The sequence below is a fragment of the Bos indicus x Bos taurus genome, chromosome 7 (genome assembly GCF_003369695.1).
Source record: "Bos indicus x Bos taurus breed Angus x Brahman F1 hybrid chromosome 7, Bos_hybrid_MaternalHap_v2.0, whole genome shotgun sequence".
NCBI classification, from domain to species: domain Eukaryota; kingdom Metazoa; phylum Chordata; class Mammalia; order Artiodactyla; family Bovidae; genus Bos; species Bos indicus x Bos taurus.
In genome coordinates this window covers 91,963,774-91,982,066 of record NC_040082.1, presented here as the reverse complement: position 1 = coordinate 91,982,066, position 18,293 = coordinate 91,963,774, and the positions used below count along the sequence as shown (strand labels likewise).

The 18,293-nt window shown below is 42.1% G+C and overlaps 1 protein-coding gene across 5 annotated transcripts in view; it reads right to left on the bottom strand.

Annotated features, from left to right (window-relative positions):
- The window catches only part of SAFB (scaffold attachment factor B), a 61,067-nt gene that overhangs the window by 10,771 nt on the left and 32,003 nt on the right, over positions 1-18,293 (bottom strand). For all 5 annotated transcript variants that reach the window (XM_027547363.1, XM_027547364.1, XM_027547365.1 and 2 more), the window contains 6 exons: positions 15,317-15,401; positions 5,530-5,594; positions 5,243-5,449; positions 4,358-4,420; positions 1,885-1,912; positions 424-934 (listed from right to left, as the gene is read on the bottom strand). In XM_027547363.1, coding sequence (XP_027403164.1) covers positions 424-934; positions 1,885-1,912; positions 4,358-4,420; positions 5,243-5,449; positions 5,530-5,594; positions 15,317-15,401 — 959 coding nt within the window. The remainder of the gene's footprint in view (positions 1-423; positions 935-1,884; positions 1,913-4,357; positions 4,421-5,242; positions 5,450-5,529; positions 5,595-15,316; positions 15,402-18,293) is intronic.

Here is an 18,293-nt window from a genome sequence, read left to right as displayed (position 1 = left end):
TAGAGACAAAAGACAATGTCACTCCAGAAGGAAGAAGCAGAGAGGAAACTAACTCAAAATTATAAAATATGTGCTGAGGTTGCATACCTACCCGAAATTTAGTTCTGAAAAAAATGATACCCCTACAAACGTGTATGGGAAATCTGACCTAACCATAAGATTTCAGACCCACAGGAGTTAATTAATTCTGCTGGGCTAAAGATAATTAGGAAGAATTAGAGAAAACAACCATGATAGGTTGAGAAAAGAAAAAAAGATTATGTAATCAGCTTAAAATACACAAAGAGAAATCAAACATTCTTTAGAGGTAAACTACAATTGCATCAGTCTGGCTGGCCAATTGCAGAAAAACAGCTCATGTGTGTCATTAAACGACCAATGAAAAGGAGATAGCGTCTGGTCTAAAACTGAGAAAAAACAAACCTCATTTTCTGATCAGCGCCCTCACTGGCTGAGGACTCTTTAGGAGCCGGAGGGACTTCATTACAAGCTTCAAAAGCAAACTTCTTCACGTCTTCTTTGCTATCCCCGGGGTCCGGGCTTGAGGCTTCCGGGGGCGCTTCCGCGGCCTCCTCGCTACAGGCTTCCGTGTGCTCTGAGGCTTTACTACTCTGCTCAATTGGCTTCTCTAGCCCTACAGGCTCACAGTCCGTCCTCTCGTCATCGCCTGTCTGCTCCACGGGCTCCCTTTTCACTACCGCTAACAGGGTGTCTGCCTTGCTCGACTGAGCGTGTGCTGTTGACTCGTTGGCCAAATCTAAATCACCCTCCTCCGGATGGGCGCTGTCAAAAAGGTCCTCTTCCTCCGCAAGTTTTCTGTCTGGCCCCACGCTACTTGTTTCCTGTGCAAATGGCTGCTCCAGCTCGGAACCTTCTTCTTTTACTGGCTCAGATTTACAAGTTTCCCCCAAAATGTCGAGTATTTTCTCATTTTCTACGGATTTAACAGGAATAGAATGGCACAAGGTTTAATTACCAGGGAAATAAAGCAATCACAAATGCGGAACTGGCACGGCGGCCACACTAACACGAAGAGAACTGCTAGCTACACAGAGATTGGAAAACCCGCGGGTACACACACTCAACACTGGTTACACTACCTGCACTCCGACCGACTATAGAGTAAGCCTCTATGCTACATGGAAGAGAAATGAATGCATCCCAGAGACTTATTTAACCCCCAACACCTTCTGGCTGATTCTTGACAGTCTTCATTCTGTCGGCGTGTATATATGACTCTTCCAAATTTAGCTTCCAAAGTCCAAGTTGCTTAACTCAGTGTATCACCATTCACTGAACAGAGCTCAATTTCCAAATTTCTTTGAATTTCTTTTAACAGAACAGTCCGACATGAAAACCAGAATCTCTTCCATCGGTGCTCTGAGATATTTGTAGTCCAGAAAGTGAATAGTATTTGTTTGGAATTCTTATGAAGAAACTTTTCCTTCTTCTGGAATCCAGTTATGTCTCAATGCTTTAAAATGTTATCTCCCTACCACTGCCTGCACTGCCTGAATTAAAAGACCACAAAATTAACACACTGCCCAATATCACAAGATCTGTTTTGTGGGGTACAGAGGTATTATCTTTTGAGAGGCATCCAAACTCTCTCTGTATCTGTGTCAGTGCCGTGTTCATTTAAAAAGGCATGAGATAGTCTCATCTCACCAATACGTTTTACAAAATGAGAAATCAGCCACTTTCACAGATCTGGTGATATGGCTGGGTTTCCAATCTCTATGATCCTGGTATATTTTGGATCGTAAACCTTTAAAACAATGTATACTATAGTAAGATAACTTTAATATTAAAGAATTCAAACAGAGAAGGCGGAAAACTAGAATGATTCCAAACCCCATTGCTAAGTTTTTCATTTAACAGTACCTGGCTCCAAGGACGGTTCTTCAATTTCCTGCAACAAAAAACATAAATAAAATTGTGCCAGATGGATGAAACTCAGAATTTATTTATACCCCAAAGTATAACAACTAAGAAGGGAATTTTTAAAAACACAGACAAGGAACCTCACAAATGCAACAGGCGAAGAAACCTGCTTGTTTCAGGCAAGAGCCTGCAGGGGCGTTGGTACCGCACTTCATCCACCTCGGACCCAGGGAACTGTTTCCGTGTTTAATGTAGTCCTGTGCTTTGCTGCATTTCCCAGCGCCTGGCAACATTATCACTTTTAATGGTGAGGAACCCATCACATGGCTGTCTTTTTCAACTGTCTTAAATGCCTGGATAGCTGTGCTTTTAGTTTTATACTTTTATTGTCTAGCAGAATACCAGACACATTATACCAGATAATCATTTCTCACTAATGCACTATTAGTTTCCAAAAATTCCAAAGATCAAAGGGAAGAAGGCATGGGTGGCTTGACCCATGTTCTACATGCGCACGGTGGACTCACAACACACACATGCCCACCTACCTGGTCAATCGAGTCCCTACAGTATCCCGTGTACCTTCTTCCTTATCTCTTCCAATCAACAATCCAGCAAGCCAGATCTAATTCTTCAACAACTTTCAAGCCCTTCCCAGGAAGCTGTTGTCAAGTCATACCACTGTTACTCCTCACCAACATCAGCGCTTGATTTTACTACCCCCATTCCTACCTCCTCCGCAACGGGCTCATCTGTACCTCACCCCACATCAGGCCAAGTCCTACACATTTACTGCAGGGACTATGTGCTCACAGAGAGCCCGCCCAACTAAAGGAAGGGACTTGCAACGTGTGGTCACTGGCCCCTGTGTTCTCTCTGTTCAAGGGACAACATTCTAGAATTCCAGCCAATTCTGATAAGCAATCTAGGTTCCAGGCAGAAATTTAAGCACTTTACATAAACATATATTAACCAATCATCACACAGCCCTAGCAAGTTGGTTCTATTAGTATCATCCTTCTTTTCAAAGATCAGGAGTCAGGCACACTGTGGTTCACAAACTTGCTCGAGGACATACAGCAGAGCTAAGATCTGAGCCATGGCTGTGTGACTTGAGTCCATTTATCAGTCAGGCCCACGCATCGTTCTGTTTATACACAGGGAGGATTGCAACCAACCTCTCTCCTCGTGCATGAGACACCACAGGTGCTTAGCGTGTAAGTTACATGCACATGAATGGCTGGCACAGTCCACTGGGCAGTGACCTGCCATCCTGGGGAGCCCTAGAAAACGGGTCACTTTTATAACAATTTCATTTACTGGTAATCAAGTTTGTTTTTTTCTCCATTTCATGCTGGGAATTAAAGATTCTACACGGAAGGAAACAATCATTTTAGGCAGAACGATTCTCTCTTAACTTTCCCTAGACAAAAACATATACATTCCTATTTGTCTCTGAAAGGGGCTTGTATGTACTGTCCTGACCAGATAATGTACACAGAACTGTTAAACCTGAGGAGACACTCAAGAAAATAAGCCTGCTCCTCCTTTCCTTTCTGAGTCAGGAACAGGCTTTGTCTCTGCAGCTGGAGAGACATCAATCTGAATGGTGAACCAAGTTTCACCAAGTTTTCTTGCGATCTGTACCCTCCTGGAGGCTGGCTTGTGGCTCACTAGTAACACACCCGGCCTGTCTGGCAGAGAGAAATGAAGGTGGTTTCTGAAAGGTGGTTTCCAATTAATCAGCATAAGTTACATTATTAAAACAGTAAAAAAACAAGGACTGGCATAAGCCTTTTTTTCATTTCCTCAAAAACGTTCTGAAAATCAGATACTCAGGTTTATTTCAACCGTTTAAACCAACATCGGCTGACAGAAAAAGTACAAGGAAACTTAAGATCCATATTAGTGCCAACTATACTTAGAAGTTTACCCACATCTTATTTGTTATTTAACTTTTAACACAGGTGGTAGTTTAACCTGTGTGTAATAGCCAATATGCTACAATCATCAAAAGAACTCTGTACTTTTTGAGGACAAACTTCCCAAAGGGAAAATCAGAACCCATCTTTCCCAGCTATGACGTCAGTGCTCTGGCCACTCCACCGCACCCTCCTGCACTGTTGTCCGAGCCCCATTCTTCTGTCCTGGGGAGGGGGCGCTGCCCTTGCAGTCTCATGTCTCACCTAGGAGTACTTCTGCTGCAGAGGAGGTCCTCCGGGACAGACCCCCATGGTTTGACCTGTTACTGATCAAACTAACAAGAGCCCCCCAAAAGTCCCGAGCCGAAACAATGAGCAATTCTCAACAGGCACATTCTATTCAGGAAAGTTGAAAGCAAAACTCCCTCTAGGAGGCCAAAAAAGGAAACAGACCTTGCAGTGACTTTTAGTGGGGACTGTATCAGAAGTGGATTCCAGAAACTGTAGTCTAACCTTTCATTTTAAAAATATTGAGCCATACAACAATTTACCTGTAATATAGTGAAGTCAGATGATGAAGTATCTAAATTGTTTATACTTTCTTTATCCTCTACCTGTAAAATAAACGGAGAATAAAATTTCCAATACCAATAACAGAAATGCCTTCAAAGATGTCTCACGGCTTCTATTTTTTAATCGCCTTTTCTGTCTGAGAAACATTCATCCTTTTGGAAATAACAATCCACTGAATTAATGGCACGAGAAAACGCAGGGTATGAGTTAAGTGCATAGAATCTGGAATTACCTTGGCTTTCATTCTTATTCTCATGAGCTACTGCCTGGAGATATTTACCCTGTACCTTTTTACCCTCCTATTTTCCCAACTGAAAAATGGGCATAATAGCATCTATATATCTGTGGTTAACAGGATGAAAGGAACTAATGCCTAATGTCTGGCAGACAGAATTCAGTAACTAATACTCACCATAATTGTATTGTGCCCTGGATTTCATCCTAACACAATTAAAGCTAAGGCTTTAAAAACAAGGCCACAGTATTCGAAGACTGACTAGGCGGGGTACCAATCCAATGACAGCAAAAGACCAACTTTCCACCTGTTTTGGTATTTCAGACATCACAGCTATTACATCACAGAGTAATCTCCTATAACAAGAAGGCTAGAATAGTGTCCTCAAGATGCTTAATGCCGCACTATTCAAATGGAGAGCAGATACAATTATTCCTCACAAGACACCATTTTTCAATGAAGCAAAGTGTGCCTTTTCAGACTCATCTGTGATGTGAATGGATCAGCCAAACATTGTACTGAAATGGCATTAAAAGAACATAATTCCAAATTTAGTTACTATCTGTTATGCTGTTTGAGGAATTTTTACATTTAGGGTACATCCTAGAGACCCTGCTGAGGTACCTACAGCATGTTCTTGAAGCTGCTCTGGAAGCTCTTTCATCTCCCCCTCCACAAGCTCTCTACTGTCAGACAGGGACTCCTGGAGGTTTTCAGCATCATCATCTTCCACACAGTCTGCAACACTCCCGTTATCAATCTCTGCTTCATCCAACACACTGATATCCATCATGTCGATGTCCTGTAAGTTCTCCAAACTGGTCTCAACATCCTCCTGTGACAAAGAAAAATACAAGCATCAGATGACAAGCCCTGGTCCATGTACGGAGCTGATCACTGACGAGGTTCACATACCTGTCCATCCCCAGAATTTTCCTCTAGCCCATTATCTTCCACACCCTCTTCTTCTGGTTTGCGTCCTGGAGGAATAATTTATAGTGTGAGATCAAAGATATGTATTTTTCAGAAGTGACAACTTTCACTTTTATACACCCTAAGCACTACAGAAAGACAACCTAAAACACCTGTGGGACTTCTCCGTTTAAGAACACAGTAATCCAGGAATAGTTATATCCAATCTGGATAAGGGAGTTACCTATGACCCCTAGTAGAAGTGGTTCTGTTTTTATTAACTAGCTGTGCAAGTACGAGGCACTAGAAATGGATTCTTAATAAGGTGGAAGCAGCCACACCTTTTCCAGGCCTGCCCGTCATGTTAAGTGGCTTTGGTTATGGGGAGAAGAGTATCACATACAAATGTGCTGCTGTGGGGAATTCCCTGCAACTCCAGTCGTTAGCATCTGTGTTTTACTACAGATGTTTCAGGTTCAAAACTTGGTAGGTGAACTAAGATCCCACAAGCCTGGCATTACAAAAACCAAACAAAACCCAAACTAACAAAAAGCCATACAAACCAAAACAATCAAAAAAGATCATATTTGCTGCTTTTTGGTTAAGGAATGTGGAACATCTTTACCCAGAGACAACCACATAAAAGGAAAACACAGAAAAGCAAAAAGAAAGTAAATGCCTTTCAGAATTTTACCATCTAAAAGTTAGTCCTGGAGCTATCATACAGTGGGCCAGGGATATCCTTCCATACTGTGCTACGAACATACAAATACTCTCCTTTTAAAAATTGTGCTGCCATTTTACAATCCTTTCACTTACTACCTTGTGAATAGCTTTCTATATTCTTTCATAGCATTATACGGTTTGTGTGAGTATGTGCACAGTCGTGTGCGACACTATGGACTGAGGCCACCAAGCCTCTCTATCCATGTGATCTTCAGGGAAGGATACTTGAGTGGGTTGCCATTTCCTACTTCAGGGGATCTTCCCAACTGAGATTGAACCCGCATTTCCTGCACTGGCAGGTGGATTCTTTTTTTTTTTTAATATTTATTTTTAATTGACTGATGATTGCTTTACAATTTTGGTTTGATTTCTATCATACATTAACATGAATTAACCACAGGTGTACATATGTCCCCTCCCGTCTAGGTTATTACAGAGCCTCAGTTTGAGTTCCTTGAGTCATACAGCAAATTCGCAGTGGCAATCTATTTACATACATTAGTGTATATGCTTCCATGCTACTCTCTCCCTTCATCTCACTGTTTTCCTCTTCTCCTTTACCCTCTATGTCTGTGTCTATTGGCAAGTGGATTCTTTACCACTGAGCCACCTGGGAAGCACCATTTTTCTCCAAATTAAAGATGAATTTCTTAGGTACTAAGTGTTTATCTAGTAAGACATCACTTTGCACACGAAGGTCCAATTAGTAAAAGCTATGGTTTTTCCAGTAGTCATGTACAGAACTGAGAGTTGCACCATAAAGCAGACTGAGGGCCGAAAAAATGATGCTTTTGAACTGTGGTGCTGAAGAAGACTCTTGAGATGTCCTTGGACTGCAAGGAGATCAAACCAGTCAATCCTAAAGGGAATCAAGCCTGAATAATCACTGGAAGGACTGATGCTAAAGCTCCAATACCTTGGCTACCTGATGTGAAGAGCCAACTCATTGGAAAAGCTGGTAAAGATTGAGGGTAAAAGGAGAAGAGGGTGGCAGAGCATGAGATCGTTAGACAGCATCACTGACTCACTGGACATGGACTTCAGCAAACTCTGGGAGATAGTGAAGGACAAGGAAGCCTGACTTGGTGCATTCTATGGGGTTGCAAAGAGTCAGGATGACTTAACGATTAACAACAATCATTTGTACCATAATTCAGACTTTAGAATTTTCTTATACCATGTGTTACTTGATTTTTCCATATTCTAACTTCACTCATGTTTTCTGAATTTCCCCCCCCCCCCCCCAGAAATATTTTAATTGCAAATAGCCTTGGTAGTTGGCTGGGAACCTCAGTATCCTATGGCAAAACATGCCTCAAGCTTCAGAAATGTCTGGAACTCAACCTAGTGGTCTTTATAAATATGCTAGGAAGATATACCAGCAACACTTCCACAGACTTGTACCATTCTAGAATATGCACATTGGCTTTTGCCCAATTCCATTGAGTTAGTAGGAAAAATCTAAGTAGACTACCAGAAACTTGCCACCCTTTCTACTGTCTTTCTCCCTTTCACAAGAAAGGCAGCAGGTTTTCATCAGGCAGATCCAGATCTCACTTCAACTAGTACACACAGGTACAATGCAGCCTGAAGCCCTCCCAGGGGAGAATTCTCCCAGGTAAGAAATGCCCTAACAAGCAATGTCAAGAGGATGTGCAGTCCTAAGAACATCCAGTCTTCACTATGGAAAGCACACCCCCATCGGGATGCTAACCAACAACCACTATTTGGCAAAGATACCCTGCTTTCCAAAGATGAAAAACAATGTGTCTCAATGAATCCAAAATTAATGTGAATGAGAATTACCACTGTGGCAAAAACTAAAGCAACTGTTTTTGGTACTACTAAGAGAAAAGGCACCCCTCAAATTCTTCCTCCAAAGAGTAAAAACGCCTCCCACATTCGCAATCTCCAAACCACAGGCCCATGCAGCCTCACAGTTCTTGTCTCTGTAACTTTCCCCCATTAAGCTTCTACTTCAGGGAGAATGTCCAATTCAACTGTTAGACCTCTCTGCAGACTCCTGCTGGGAACTCCCCCAGGCCCCAGTGTGGCTGGCTGCATGTGGGCAGGTATTTTAAAAAATCTGATTACACAAATACATTCACACAAGTATACTCATTAAAAGATTCTCACCACTTCATAGTAAATTTCACTTTACTAGTAAAAGATCCAGAGAAGGCAATGGCACACCACTCCAGTCCTCTTGCCTGGAAAATTCCATGGACGGAGGAGCCTGGAAAGCTTCAGTCTAGGGGGTTGCAGAGTCAGACACGATTGAAGTGACTTAGCAGCAGCAGCAGTAAAAGATCCAACCTCATAAATACATGAAAAAGTTCTTTTTCATGTATTTCATGTAAAAAGTTCTTTTCCTTTCTCCCCGTTGCACTTCTAAGAGGTAACCATTGTTGTCAGCTTGGTGGCCCTTGAAAACATCTTGTGGATTTACACAAATACCATTCAAATGGAAATGAACTTGTTATGTAAAGGAATCACACTGTGTATATATACATATTCTGTAACTTGCTTCTGTTAATAAAGGCCTTGGAAAATTGTCTTGCCCTATACGTTGACTCACCTCCATGGTTAGTTTCACAGTTTGGTCACCCCTGTCCAGAAAGCAGCTTTATTAATTTACCATCTCCAGTAACTACTCACTTCCTCACACCCTTGTCAATGTGGAATATTGAGAATTATGTACCTATTTACCAGTGTAATTGGCAAAAATGATAGTCATTATTATTTTTATTTGCTTTCCTTCAAGAATTTTTCTTTTTTGTATATAGGCCTTGTTTGTTTTTTCTTTTATCTGTGACCTGTCTATTCATGAAAATGAAGGGGAAGTGTTAGTTGCTTAGTTGTGTCTGACTGTTGTGACCTCGCGGACTGTAGACTGCCAGGCTCCTCTGTCCATGGGATTTCCCAGCAAAGAATACTGGAGTGGGTTGCCATTTCCTTCTCCAAGGATCTTCCTGACCCAGGGATTGAACCCAGGTCTCCTGCATTGCAGGCAGATTCATTACCGTCTGAGCCACCCAGGAGGTCTCTTTTCTGAACTCAATTGGCTATTTTCTTATTAATTTGTAGGAATATTGAATGCTTTCTGGATGTTTATATGCTGTAACATTTTCTCCCAATTATATCTATTTATGGTATCTTTCATTAAGAAAATCTTAATATTCTACCATTAAAATGAGAGCAAGAATGCAATAGTTTTTCAATTTGAGTTATACTTCTGTATTTTCTTTTTGATGAATATTAGAACAGACAAATCTCAAAGGTCTTTTAGGTTACTTTGAGGGGAATTGAGAACCTTATGCTATCAAGTCATCATATCTAGGAAAACTTTCTCAAAATTAGTTATGTTACACTACTTAAATATTTCCTTGTAGCTTTACCTATTACTTGAAAATACAGTATCTATTTTTAATGTCCTCTGGCAATACCTTAAGTCTTTGACTTGAAAATGATGTTTCATTGCCACATCAAAAACAAAGCAGACAATTAAAACCAGTTAGCAAGTTTTGCAAGTGCACTGTTCATATTAGCCATTCCCACCCCCCAACATTTCTTAAGCTGTCATTGGCTCATTTTGGATTGCTTCACTAGTATTTAATTTCATGAGGTACATGAAGACTAAAGGACCTTAGAGACCCAGCAGTGGCCAAGAATTTGACACCTGCAGCAAAGTCAATGCAACAGCACCCCACTCCAGTACTCTTGCCTGGAAAATCCCATGGACGGAGGGGCCTGGTGGGCTGCAGTCCAGGGGGTTGCTAGGAGTCGGACACGACTGAGCAACTTCACTTTCACGCATTGGAGAAGGACATGGCAACCCACTCCAGTGTTCTTGCCTGGAGAATCCCAGGGACGGGGGAGCCTGGTGGGCTCCCGTCTATGGGGTCGAACAGCATCGGACACAACTGAAGCGACTTAGCAGTAGGAGCAGCAAAGAGTAGGACTTCCATGGTAAAGAATTCGCCTGCAATTCAGGAGACCCCAGTTCATTTCCTGGGTTGGGAAGATCCCCTGGAGAAGGGATACGTTACCCAATCCAGTAGTCTTGGGGTTCCCTGGTGGCTCAGTCGGTAAAGAATCTGCCTGCAATGTGGGAGACCTGGGTTCAAGCCCAGGGTTGGGAAGATCCCCTGGAGGAGGGCATGGCAACCCACTCTCTTCTGTGGAATTCCCTGGTGGCTCAGATGGTAAAGAATCCGCCTGCAACACAGAAGACTTGGGTTCCATCCCTGGGTTGGGAAGATCCCTGGAGAAGGGAACAGCCACCCAGACCAAGTATTCTGGCCTGGAGAATTCCATGGACGGAGGAGCCTGGCAGGCTACAGTCCATGGGACTGCAAAGAGCTGAACACGACTGAGCAACTTTCACTTCAGCAAAGAGTGAAAGAGTGCAGCAAAGAGTGCACTAGCACTCTGCAAAAACGAAGAAGGGCACCTGGAAGAGATGGTTGATTCCCAGTGCAGGGCAGGGAAAGCAAACAAGACACTGAGCACCCTTTTGTGCCACAAAGCGTTCAAAGAGTGATGTGAACATGTTAAGAAGATACTGGGGCCAGCTTGCAGGAGTCTCACAGCCAGAATTTGAACATCAAAATAAATAATAATCACAAAGGCTTATCACCTACTGAATAGGAATCTCTAAATTCACACTGATAAGTGGGGGAGAAGTGCAAGTTACTACCTCTTATGGCAGAAATCCAGCACTAGAGATGGAATGATGAAGTTAGAAAATCACCACTGGACAACTCAGTGGAATGCTGACACTAGTGCAGGGTGAAAGGTGGTATTTTTAAGTCTCTGAGTATCCTCCCCATAGATACAATTTCAAACTCTCCTGTGGAGAAACATCCAACCAACACCACCTCGAGTTACCTGCCCAAATTGTCAGGATGTGCCTCTAAGGAGGACACATAACAACAGAGGAAAAATAACACTTCCAGTGGTATTTCTGACAAGTGTGTGTGATTTGAACCTAATCATGAGGGGAGGAAAAACAACACCAGAAATACCCCCCAATAAACCCAAACTGAAAAACAGGCTTCAAAATAAGTGGCCCGTGCTCTTCAGAAAATGCTAATGTCACAAATACAAACAAAGGCTTGGGAACTGTTGTAAATTAAAGGAGAGCAAAAAGATGTGCCATGACAACTGAAGGCAAAAGACCCTAGAATTTCTTTCTTCTGAGTTATGAAACATTACTGGAATAAATGATTAAATAAGGTCTAAGCTTAGATAACAGCATTATTCCAATACTAATTTCCTGATTTTGGTAACTACGTACATAGTTATGTAATATCCTTGCTTTTAGAAAATACTGTAGTATGTAGGAGCAAAGAGGCACATACTTGCAACTTATTCTGAAACAGTTCAGGGGAAAAGGGAAAAATATATATGTATTACATTTGTTTTATCCTTTTCTTTCTCCCTCCTCCCCTCCCCTCCCTCTCTCAAGAAAGAAAAGGATAAAACAAATGTATTAAAATGATAGCATTTCGGGAATCTGAGTGAGAATATATGAAAATGTCTTGTATTTTTCTTGTATCTTTTCTAGGCATGAAATTATGTCTCCCAAAAAAAGATACACTGTACATTCATATTCAAAGTTTTTATGGATCCATGCTTTCATTTATCTTGGCTAAAGACACAGGAACGGAATAATTTGGGATGTATTAATATTTCAGTTGAATTTTTAAAAACTTTTATGTGCCAATTTTTCTCCCAAAATAATTGTATCATTTTATATACTCCACAGCAGTGTATGGGAAGTTTGTTTTTCTATGTCTTTGCCATTTTAATAGTTGTTTTCTAGTATTTCTCATCATTTTAATTTTCATTTCCTTGATAGCTAAACGTAACAATTTTTGATGTGGTCACTGGCCATTTACTTATATTCTCTTGTGAAGCATCTAGTCAAAATTTTGCCAATTATTAAAAAGTATTTGATTGCTTAAAAACATGCTGCTGCTACTGCTAAGTCGCTTCAGTCGTGTCCGACTCTGTGCGACCCCAGAGACGGCAGCCCACCAGGCTCCCCTTTCCCTGGGATTCTCCAGGCAAGAACACTGGAGTGGGCTGCCATTTCCTTCTCCAATGCAGGAAAGTGAAAAGTGAAAGTGAAGTCACTCAGTCATGTCCGACTCTTAGCAACCCCATGGACTGCAGCCTACCAGGCTCCTCTGTCCATGGGATTTTCCAGGCAAGAGTACTGGAGTGGGGTGCCATTGCTTTGCTTTTCTAGTTAAATTACTTTAAGTGATCTATTAAACAAAGTTTTGGTGTAAAACTAGTTTGGAAGCTTTCTAGGATTCTGATTAAAACCATAAGATTTCAAAGTATTTTGAGTTTGTTCAAACTGAACAGAAGAAAAAACTCTTATTTTCAGTAAAAATCTTAATAAAATTTAATAAGGCAGTTGTAAAATAATTCAAGAGAACTTATAAAGTAGTCCTATTGAATATGAAAAAGTACTGTAAAACTTCAGAATAGAATGACTGCAAGCATCTAAGAAACCAGACAGAAAAGAGTTTGTATTGGGAATTCCTGGCAGTCCAGTGGTTAGGACTCTGTAAGCTAGGGCCTAGGCTCAATCCCTGGTCAGAGAACTAAGATTCCAGAAGCCACACAGTGCAGAAACTCACGCCCAGTTTTTTTGCTTTGAATGGTTCTACTTCCCGTGAAGTTTCAGAACAGGCAAAACTAATCATCTACGGTCAAAGTAACTATTCTCCCCCCGCTCCCCGCCTGAGGGACAAGCAGGGATTATGACTGGGCAAGAGCACTAGGAATTTAGCAGAAATGTATCACACTGGGACTTCCCTGGTGGTCCAGTGGCTAAGACTCCACACTCTCAATGTAGGGGACCCAGGTTCGATCCCTGTTCAGGGAACTAGATCCCACATGCTGCAATAAAGACCTGGTACATCCAAATAAATAAGTAATAAATATTTTAAAAATCCCATTATTCTAATCACTATTTAACGTCACATCATATACAAAAATAAATTCCAAATGAACTCAAAATAAAACTATTAAATACTACTCTGCAGTGCAGATTTCTTAAAAAAGTAATTTTAAAGCAGAGAACTGCTTTTTAAAATACAACATAAAATCTAAACCCAAATAAAACAGGTTAATGGCATTGCCTGTATTAAAGATTAAAACTTGAAAGACAAAAACATCACAAATTAGTTAAGTCAAAACAAACTAGTTAAGTCAAATGAAAGCCTGGGGAAAAAACAATCAACATTTTACAGAGAGAGCACTCTCAAAAGTGAGACAAGCATCAAAATGAGCAAAGGGCATGAAGAGACAATTGAGAAAATACAGATGGCCAATTATCAGAAATTTTCTAATCTGTGAAGAAATGTAAATGGACACTTTACCTGTGGAGAAATTCAGACAGATACAAGGAAAATAATATTTAGCATTAAGCAAGAATTTAAAGTAACAGGTACCTGCCCATGTTGCTAGTTATTAACCAGTAGAGCCTTTTGGAAAGCCACTTGCTAATAACTATTTTAAAAATAAATGTACATATCTTTTGACACCAGAATTCTACTTCTCTCAGTTAACAAAAACATATTGCTTCAGCAGAGGTAACTGGCACATGGACATGCTGAAAACCGGAACAAATAGTCTAGTGATAAAACTGAGGAGCTCAACTGTAATACAAAGGACGAATACTTAAGCCATTAAAAGAATGAGGTCTTTTTATTTTCTGCATTATTGAAAAAAGTAAATTAAAGGATGTTGTGTGTAGTATGGATTTTTTTTTTAATGGAAAGATAAAACCACACTGGGTTTCTGGTTACATCTTTCTGCATTTGTTTTTAGGTAACGGTAGACACACAGAAAAGTCTGGGAAAACATGCCTACTTTTAATAATGGATCGTCTCCTTTATTTAACGCACATTTATGTTCCTAAAAACCCTAACATAAGGATTTCTTTTTCTTAAAAACAAAAACAAACTCCACAGGCTATATCCTCTGCCCCAATAAACGTTTTTCTCTGATTTTTCAGTACTCTGCCCTGGCAAAAACATCGACTTAGACAAAGTCAAAATGTACAACAAACCGTGGGTCACACAAGTGACGTCATCCAAGTGATGACACTGACTGCTATTCTCCCAGAACTAATATACCAAAGCGTGGTCCATATTGGTGCCTGCCTCTCAGACATTTCACACCCAGGTCTTCACCACTGGCCAGGTAAAAATATTTCATTTCGGGGCCTGAGCAATAAAACTTTCAATTACCCAGAGAACTTTCAGGATGGCCCAACTGGCCGGTTTTAGCTGATTCTTTCTTAAACCATAGTTGAATGTCACTGAATTCAATTAGGAATTCAATTTATTGAGTAAATACTAGCAGGAAAGAAGACAAAGAAGAAGCAAACCCTGTCCTCAACAACCTAATAAGGACACAAGGCAGGATGATGTCAGCATTGAAACTCAGGCCAGGGCAGTACAGAGGACCTAAGGAGAGAAGACTTGCTACTGGTGAGATCAGAAGTTGCCTCTTGATGAACTAGGACTCAAATGCAGACAGATGGGGAAGAGGAGTGGGTGGAGTAAACCACACGTCTGGGACCTGATTGCAGGTGGATGTAATAGAGGAAAGGTGGTAGGGGCGGAAGCGGGAAGGGACCATCTGGGGCAATGGTGAGGGTCATTAATACCATGTGGAATCTGGCTTTTATGCGGTAGGCAGTTTCGAAAGCAGCATCTGTAAAAGTGACAACTCTGTTTTGGCCAGGCGGTATTTAAAAGGCAAGTTATTTTCCACAAGTCAGAGCAATAGGTCTGAGACTCAAGTAATCCTAAACACTCTCTACCTCAAGAAGGTTAAGACTCTGGATAAGCAACAGCTGCCGAGAAACCTACAGAAGAAAATAAGTAAAGGTGTCAGTACTTCTTCCATGCTGAGACTTCCCAAATCCCATGGAAACACCTTCATTCAAGGTACATCAAAGATACACAGGGCAGTCCACAGGCACATTAGCAGAGGAAGCCAGATTGAAAGAAGTTCCTAGCATCACCCTCCATACCTTTGCTGGATCTCTTTGATGTCTTCTTATTTCCTTCAGAGGTAATTTCAATTTCATCAGGATTACCTCCCTCATCTTCAATTGCCTAAAGGGAAGGGAAAAGAAAAGTTCACCCAAAAAGGCAGCACACAGACTTGACTTCCACAGAAGCTTCAGGGGCTGATCTGGAAAGGGTCTCTCCCCACCTATTCATTCCATCTTTCTGCTGCAGCAAGGGCCCCAGAGGTAGACCGATTCTACCGTACTTTGGCTGCCTGGTCTCAGGCAGGCTTACTTAATTGTTCCGAGTTTGTTTTTCACTCTGGCATGAGGGACTAATTAAAGTTCTTACCCTGGAAAGCTGTCATGAAAATTCTTGTTAGTCACATAAAGCAAGCACTTATCAGACATCTGACTTATTTTTAATATTATCACCACAATCTGACAAATCCTAATCCTGGGTCCAAAAGAACTCAGAAAGGGAGAAGCAAACTCACTAATTACCTATGACGTCACTCAGCAATGTGTTATTAGACCCTCCCTGATCCCCTCTCAATTCCACGCCTGAATTAGCACCATCTGGACAGAATATGGGATGTGCAATGGATGGGACATTGCACTACCTCATCCCTCACAAATCTGACTCCTAAGGTCTTTCTCTCAACCACTAGGGGACCTGCTTCATTGGACACAGAACCCTAAGGATTTTTGAGTGAGTGCCGCCTCCCATCCCAAGACTGTGTTGCTCAGTTAAGCAGCTCCCAGGCTCGCTCAGCACCGTGAAGGCCACTAAGGAGGCACTCAGGAGGAAAAGAAACAAAAAACCCCCAACCCCCACAAAACAAACAAACAAAAGAAGATGTACTGAGCCTGTCAATGCTGATATCCCCAGACACCAGGCCTCAGATTTTAACTTTTGGAAACCTTTTCTGAATAGTCTTGGGAACCCATGTTCTATTTTTAAATCAGTTTCAAATGCTGTTTTGTTTGTAAGTAGTTTCAGAAGTCTCAAAGATTCTCAGGAATATTCTAGCTTGGTAAAGTCTAAGTTCAGAATGAAGCTTGGGGGCTCCACAACTAACCTGTACCAGGAACAAAGAAAACCTCTTCTCTGAAGCCAGAGCCAGAAGAAAGATTTGGAGTTATGCCCTGGCATGAAGAAGGGCTCAAACAGAAAGTGCCTTACCCTCTGCCTGGAGACAAAAGATTCCGGACCACCAGCAGCAGAAAACAACTACCTCGGACAGAAAGTGGACCAGTCTGCCTCTCAGATGGTCTCTAGGTGTAGTGTTTACAGGGTCGTCCCCAGGGGGGGACCGCAGGCTATGAGTCATCGTTATAGGCCTTGCCAAATTAGACTGTTGTCTCCACCTTTCCCTGTTTTGCTTTTCTACAAAAATAAATAAAACAGAAAAGAGACAAAACACTCTGTGACAGAAGTAGAATAGAAGAATTCCAGTTACTTCCAGACTTGCTCGGGCAGAGTGGCAGATGGGTGTATACACTGATGGTGTTTGTGTATTTTGAGCACATCCCTAATAGAAGAGCAAGAAGGGATGGATTTCTCCTCTCAGAGATCCTAGTGGAGATCATACGAGCGTCAACCACCAACCTGACAGGGAGGTTCAATGCTCTATCAACATCAAAGGCCTGTGGATTATCTGGGGGAATAATGGCTAAAGCCCTCCAATTTGGCTTTGTTGACAGGAGGCCCTGAAGCCAGTAACACGGATCACAGGTCCCTGGGTGCCAACCATCCCCTCCTTGCATACTCTCCAGGTAAACACTTCAGTGGTGAACTGCCTGCACTGTCGTCTTAGACGGGAGTCAGTATCCATAGTTAAAGAAATATACACTAGAGTTACAAATGCCCCACTGACTCGGGGCAATAATAACTCATCACTCTCAAGCCTGAACTTCCTCAACCGGATAATAGAAAATTACCCTCACTTCCTCTAAACAGAAATTAATAAATAAAACCCGGATCCTCTGTTTGTGAGGCAAGAGAGGGTGCAATGAGTCACAAACTGTACTGCTTGGGGAAGTAAGGTGGGGGGAGGATAGGTGACAAGGCTTAGAGATCACAGAGGAGAAGTCCTGGAACAAGAGTTGAGAGACGGTGAAACAAAGAATTCACCAGAATCAGACAGCACAAGGCAAGCGGAAGAGCACAAATTCTTAACTCCCTACTTTTCAAACGCATCCCTCAGAATCCCACCTGGCAAGAAGGCGTCAGAATCCCCAGTTTGCAAATACCAAACAGTGGTACCTCCGGTTGTTATAAGAGTTTAGGGCTTTCCTCATAGCTCAGTTGTTAAATCATGTGCCTGCAATGCAGGAGTCCCAGGTTCCATTCCTGGGTAGGGAAGATCCCCTGGAGAAGGAAATGGCAACCCACTCCAATATTCTTGCCTGGAGAATCCCATGGACATAAGAGCTTGGCGGGCACAGTCCATGGGATCGCAAGAGTCGGACACGATTTACCGACTAAACCACCCCCACCAAACAGTGATACAGAGAGAACAGTCAATTGTGGCAGCGATTGCCCCTCAAGCGTTCACATGTATCAGGCAGCGCGCCAAGCCCATTTCATGCCATCTTACTTAAGCCGAACGCGAAAGAATTCTTTCTTTTGGACACAAGGAGAAACAGGCCTAGAGAGAGTTAAAATGTCTTCCACGCTCAAGATCGAGTCACGGAGACAGGCAGAGTCCTTAGGTTCTAAGGACTAACTAGAAGTCTAACTGTAGGTTTCATTTCTAGTCTTTATTACAAACAGCACTTTCCCTGCCAGGCGGAGCCCCCGAGCCCGTGCTGGCAAATCCTTAAGCCATTCCCCCCAACCCCGCTCCCAATAAAATACCCTTTTAATACGGTTACTTCGTAAAGTACCCCCCTATTCTCGGCTTCTAGGCCCTAATGGATTAGGCAGCATCTCTAGCTCCAGAGGAGGCCCCGCAACCAGCACACGCTCAGAAAATCGCCCGGCCTGGGTTCA